Source organism: Emiliania huxleyi (assembly GCF_000372725.1).
Source record: "Emiliania huxleyi CCMP1516 chromosome Unknown EMIHUscaffold_1465, whole genome shotgun sequence".
Classification (NCBI taxonomy): Eukaryota; Haptophyta; order Isochrysidales; family Noelaerhabdaceae; genus Emiliania; species Emiliania huxleyi.
In genome coordinates this window covers 1-6,428 of record NW_005201128.1, presented here as the reverse complement: position 1 = coordinate 6,428, position 6,428 = coordinate 1, and the positions used below count along the sequence as shown (strand labels likewise).

Here is a 6,428-nt window from a genome sequence, read left to right as displayed (position 1 = left end):
GCAGGACTCATAGACTCGGTCGAGAGACCCCAGATTGGCATCCATGCCTCTCTGGACAGTGTGGCCCGCCACAAGGACCCCAGGAATTGCGACTCGCCGCTTTCCTCCCGCTGTGATTCTGTGTGAGCTCTGTGTCTTGATTTGCCAACAATAAACCTAAACCCATTCTATTTAGAGCTGTTTGGAATAGAGTAGGCTCCTTGAGGTCCTTCACCTGTCGCCGTCTTTGGCGTCTTCGCTGTGTCTTTGCGGCCTGTGTGTGATATGCACATGATTTAGATTCGATCGACGATTCGAGTTTGAGACACGTTCGAGACACTTGAGACCACTTTGAGACACCTTCGCGCTAGCTGCTCAGTTCGCTGCACGTCTCGTCGCGCTTGGCGGCGCGAGCGGCGGAGTGAGAGGCGCCTGTGCACGCGGCGCGACGAGGGCCAGGTCACGGCGACCTCGCACGGGCCGGCGCGGCGAGAGGACCTGTGGCTGGGGCACGGCGATAGGTGGTCGGCGAGCGTTGAGCGCTCTGTGGCCAGATGAATGAATGCACAAACAAGTGGCTACGAAATGAGACGATCCGGGGCGTTCTGGATATCTCCGAGAGGGTGGGTCTGGTTTGGAGGCTCCAGCGAGTATTTGTGGAGAGCGCATCGAGATTCAATCGAGATTGCGGAGCTACGTCGAGGTCAAAACGTGTGAAGAGGTCCGCCTCTCACACCCAAACCTTCTTGTTTCTTATCAACCTGTCTGTGAACGATTACGAAGGAGAGGGGAACGAGCAGGGAACGAGAGATGGCACGCAGCATATCGCAATCTCCCTCAGCCAACCTCCGAGGTCGAGGCCGAGTATAGACAGCTGTCTTCGCAACCCGCTGCCTTTCGATGCACCTACTTCTTGCGGGGCTCGCGGCCGCCGAGAGCGGCCGCATTCTCATCGAGGGCCACGCCCTCGGCTCGGACTCGATCGTGCACTCCAGCATCGACGGGCGCTCGACGGAAGCGGCGCGCTTGGCGCCGCCTGGCTTTGAGACGGCTGGGGGCACCTCCCAGCCAGCGTGCGGCGCCAGCCGCAACATACTGGGCGTCCCGACCGACGTCCAGCGCAAGATCGACAACCGCGGCAGCCTCGGCGGGCCGCGCAAGACCTGTTCCGCCTTTGACGGCTGCCGCGGCGGCGGCGACTATGCGGAGAAGATGGTGAGTGTCGAACTCGCCGGCGCCGGCGCGGCCGGATCGAGCGCACATCACGCGCCGAACGCCTCTGCGTCGCTCGGCGAGGACGCGTGCGCGGAGGCGGCCAAGAGGGAGAACTGCGTCATGAACGAGTGCGCGTGCGCGACCCGCGAGTCTTGGGACGCCTCAGGCACCTGCGGTGCCGACGGCGGCGAGACATTGGGGCAGTCACGGCCGACATTCGAGATCGCGCAGGGCGAGAAGCTGCTCCAGGCCGGCGCGCGCGGCTTCGTGCGCGCCATCGTCGACAAGATCAGCACCTTAGTGACGGTGACGCAGCAGGGCCCGCTACGCTCTGAGCGCATGGCTTGCGCGGACCTGTCGCAGATGAACGCGGCGGAGGGCGCCGTCCTGACGGCGGCCGTGCTGCCCCTCGCCCACGAGCGTGGCGCGGCGGCGGCCATGACCGCCAGCGGCCCCATCGCGGGCGACACGGATCACGGCCGGTTCGACCTCAGCCAGTGGCTCAGCGGTGGCCGTGCCGGCGGCTGCGGCGGTGGCTATGGCGCCTCCGGCGGCGGCAGCGGCGGCTCTGGCGGCGGCGGCGCAAGCAGCCGGCAGGCGACGGAGGCGGCGCTCTCGACAGCGCGCCGCACCCAGCGCTCGCTCCAGAGCGCCGGCACGCACGGCGCGATCATCGGACGGAAGGGGCGGACGGTGCAGGCCTTTGCGCACCCCTCGAGCGCGTCCGAGCTCATTGGCGCTGAGACCGCCCCTGCAACGGCCGCTGTCGGGGCGAACCTCGCCGTCGGCGGGACTGAAGACAAGGGCGAAGAGCACGGCCTCGCCGCACAGCTCCACGCGGGCAAGGGGCGCGTCGGCATTGACGGTGGGAGTGGCTCCTCCCCACCCGGCCTCCTACTGGGCAGTACCTCTAGTCCCGGCGCTGACAGCGATGTGGTCACCGACCCTTCGTCGGGCGTGACCGCGACTGTCCGCGCGAGCGCCACGGCGCACTCCGCTGGCACGCGGGCGGCGACGGCCCGTGCGGCGTCCGCCGTGCAGGGCAGCAACGCGAGTCGGCTCGCGTCTCCCAAGGCGCTTCCCTCTGGGCTGGTCTCAAGTTGCCGGATGCGGCTCTCAGAGCCCATCCTCCCGTGCCGCGCCGACGTCGGCGAGGCGCTGGGCACGTCGTGGGCCGCCGGGCAGCAGCTGCTTCGGCCTACGCAGGGCGAGAAGCTGCACCAGACCGGCGCGCGCGGCTTCGTGCGCGCCATCGTCGACAAGATCAGCACCTTAGTGACGGTGACGCAGCAGGGCCGGCTGCGCTCTGAGCGCATGGCTTGCGCGGACCTGTCGCAGATGAACGCGGCGGAGGGCGCCGTCCTGACGGCGGCCGTGCTGCCCCTCGCCCACGAGCGTGGCGCGGCGGCGGCCATGACCGCCAGCGGCCCCATCGCGGGCGACACGGATCACGGCCGGGACCTCAGCCAGTGGCTCAGCCGCGGCCGCGCCGGCGGCGGTTGCGGCGGCGGCTATGGCGGCTCCGGCGGCGGCAGCGGCGGCTCTGGCGGCGGCGGCGCAAGCAGCCGGCAGGCGACGGAGGCGGCGGTCTCGACAGCGCGCCGCACCCAGCGCTCGCTCCAGAGCGCCGGCACGCACGGCGCGATCATCGGACGGAAGGGGCGGACGGTGCAGGCCTTTGCGCACCCCTCGAGCGCGTCCGACCTCATTGGCGCTGAGACCGCACCTTCAACGGCCGCGGTCGAGGCGACACTCGCCGTCGGCGGGGCTGAAGACAACGGCGAAGAGCACGGCCTCGCCGCACAGCTCCACGCGGGCAAGGGGCGCGTCGGCACCGGCGGTGGGAGCGGCTCCTCCCCACCCGGCCTCCTACTGGGCAGTACCTCTAGTCCCGGCGCTGACAGCGACGTGGTCGCCGACCCTTTGTCGGGCGTGACCGCGACTGTCCGCGCGAGCGCCACTGCGCACCCCACTGGCTCGCGGGCGGCGACGCTCCGCGCGGCGTCCGCCGTGCAGGACAGCAACATGAGTCGGCTCGCGTCTCCCAAGGCGCTTCCCTCTGGGCTGGTCTCAAGTTGCTGGATGCGGCTCTCTGAGCCCACCCTCGCCTGCCGCGCCGACGTCGGCGAGGCGCTGGGCACGTCGTGGGCCACCGGGCAGCAGCTGCTTCGGCCTACGCAGGGCGAGAAGCTGCTCCAGGCCGGCGCGCGCGGCTTCGTGCGCGCCATCGTCGACAAGATCAGCACCTTAGTGACGGTGACGCAGCAGGGCCGGCTGCGCTCTGAGCGCATGGCTTGCGCGGACCTGTCGCAGGAGAAGGCGGCGGAGGGCGCCGTCCTGACGGCGGCCGTGCTGCCCTTCGCCCACGAGCGCGGCGCGACGGCGGCCGCAACCACCAGCGGCCCCATCGCAGGCGACACCGATCACGGCCGGTTCGACCTCAGCCAGTGGCTCAGCGGCGGCCGCGGCGGCGGTCGCGGCGGTGGCTATGGCGGCTCCGGCGGCGGCAGCGGCGGCTCTGGCGGCGGCGGCGCAAGCAGCCGGCAGGCGACGGAGGCGGCGCTCTCGACAGCGCGCCGCACCCAGCGCTCGCTCCAGAGCGCCGGCACGCACGGCGCGATCATCGGACGGAAGGGGCGGACGGTGCAGGCTTTTGCGCACCCCTCGAGCGCGTCCGAGCTCATTGGCGCTGAGACCGCCCCTTCAACGGCCGCTGTCGAGGCGAACCTCGCCGCCGGCGGGGCAAAAGACGACGGCGAAGAGCACGGCCTCGCCGCACAGATGCACGCGGGCAAGGGGCGCGTCGGCACCGGCGGTGGGAGTGGCTCCTCCCCACCCGGCCTCCTACTGGGCAGTACCTCTAGTCCCGGCGCTGACAGCGACGTGGTCACCGACCATTCGTCGGGCGTGACCGCGACTGTCCACGCGAGCGCCACGGCGCACTCCGCTGGCACGCGGGCGGCGACGGCCCGTGCGGTGTCCGCCGTGCAGGGCAGCAACGCGAGTCGGCTCGCGTCTCCCAAGGCGTTTCCCTCTGGGCTGGTCTCAAGTTGCCAGACGCGGCTCTCAGAGCCCACCCTCGCCTGCCGCGCCGACGTCGGCGAGGCGCTGGGCACGTCGTGGGCCACCGGGCAGCAGCTGCTTCGGCCTACGCAGGGCGAGAAGCTGCTCCAGGCCGGCGCGCGCGGCTTCGTGCGCGCCATCGTCGACAAGATCAGCACCTTAGTGACGGTGACGCAGCAGGGCCGGCTGCGCTCTGAGCGCATGGCTTGCGCGGACCTGTCGCAGATGAACGCGGCGGAGGGCGCCGTCCTGACGGCGGCCGTGCTGCCCCTCGCCCACGAGCGTGGCGCGGCGGCGGCCATGACCGCCAGCGGCCCCATCGCGGGCGACACGGATCACGGCCGGTTCGACCTCAGCCAGTGGCTCAGCGGTGGCCGTGCCGGCGGCTGCGGCGGTGGCTATGGCGCCTCCGGCGGCGGCAGCGGCGGCTCTGGCGGCGGCGGCGCAAGCAGCCGGCAGGCGACGGAGGCGGCGCTCTCGACAGCGCGCCGCACCCAGCGCTCGCTCCAGAGCGCCGGCACGCACGGCGCGATCATCGGACGGAAGGGGCGGACGGTGCAGGCCTTTGCGCACCCCTCGAGCGCGTCCGAGCTCATTGGCGCTGAGACCGCCCCTGCAACGGCCGCTGTCGGGGCGAACCTCGCCGTCGGCGGGACTGAAGACAAGGGCGAAGAGCACGGCCTCGCCGCACAGCTCCACGCGGGCAAGGGGCGCGTCGGCATTGACGGTGGGAGTGGCTCCTCCCCACCCGGCCTCCTACTGGGCAGTACCTCTAGTCCCGGCGCTGACAGCGATGTGGTCACCGACCCTTCGTCGGGCGTGACCGCGACTGTCCGCGCGAGCGCCACGGCGCACTCCGCTGGCACGCGGGGCGGCGACGGCCCGTGCGGCGTCCGTCGTGCAGGGCAGCAACGCGAGTCGGCTCGCGTCTCCCAAGGCGCTTCCCTCTGGGCTGGTCTCAAGTTGCCAGACGCGGCTCTCAGAGCCCATCCTCCCGTGCCGCACCGACGTCGGCGAGGCGCTGGGCACGTCGTGGGCCACCGGGCAGCAGCTGCTTCGGCCTACGCAGGGCGAGAAGCTGCTCCAGGCCGGCGCGCGCGCCATCGTCGACAAGATTAGCACCTTAGTGACGGTGACGCAGCAGGGCCGGCTGCGCTCTGAGCGCATGGCTTGCGCGGACCTGTCGCAGATGAACGCGGCGGAGGGCGCCGTCCTGACGGCGGCAGTGCTGCCCTTCGCCCACGAGTGTGGCGCGGCGGCGGCCATGACCGCCAGCGGCCCCATCGCGGGCGACACGGATCACGGCCGGTTCGACCTCAGCCAGTGGCTCAGCCGCGGCCGCGCCGGCGGCGGTTGCGGCGGCGGCTATGGCGGCTCCGGCGGCGGCAGCGGCGGCTCTGGCGGCGGCGGCGCAAGCAGCCGGCAGGCGACGGAGGCGGCGCTCTCGACAGCGCGCCGCACCCAGCGCTCGCTCCAGAGCGCCGGCACGCACGGCGCGATCATCGGACGGAAGGGGCGGACGGTGCAGGCTTTTGCGCACCCCTCGAGCGCGTCCGAGCTCATTGGCGCTGATAATCCCCTTTCAATGGCGCTAGGCGACACTCGCCGTCGGCGGGGCTGAAGGCAAGGGCAAAGAGCACGGCCTCGCCGCACAGCTCCACGCGAGCAAGGGGCGAGTCGGCACCGGTGGTAGTGGTTCCTCCCCACGCGGCCTCGGGATGGCCAGTACCTCCAGTCCCGGCGCTGACGTCGACGTGGTCATCGACCCCGTCATTGACCCAGAGAATGCCCCTTCAACGACCGTACTCGAGGCGAAACTCGCCATCGGCATGCTTGGGCTCTACTGCGCTCGCCCGGATCCCGACAGCATCTCGATGTGCGCATCCCCCACTTGTCTGCAGAGCCCGACACATCTGGAACTACCATGATGACCCACGCGCACCACACGGGAGGTCACAATATTCACGCGAAGAGCTCCTAGCACTACTCACCACCTAATGTGCACATCTCGGACATATCTGGGATCCACTTTCTGCCGATGGCTACACGAGAAGCTTCCGCCCTATCCTCCCTTGCCCCCTCACACGACAGACCCTCTTGCACCAAATGAGCCGCCTCCTATCCTAGGGCGGAGTCTTTGCGGACCCTGCGAGGCGTACAATCGCAGAAGC

General features: G+C 70.4%; 1 protein-coding gene across 1 annotated transcript; it reads left to right on the top strand.

The window, feature by feature from the left end:
• Nucleotides 1–879: 879 nt before the first annotated feature.
• On the top strand, nt 880–6,133 carry EMIHUDRAFT_122743 (hypothetical protein; the record flags this gene model as incomplete). Its single annotated transcript, XM_005787059.1, has 3 exons — nt 880–5,141; nt 5,221–5,779; nt 5,853–6,133. Coding segments are annotated over 3 exons (5,102 nt in total), but the record flags the coding sequence as incomplete, so codon positions are not given.
• Between the last annotated feature and the right edge of the window lie 295 nt (nt 6,134–6,428).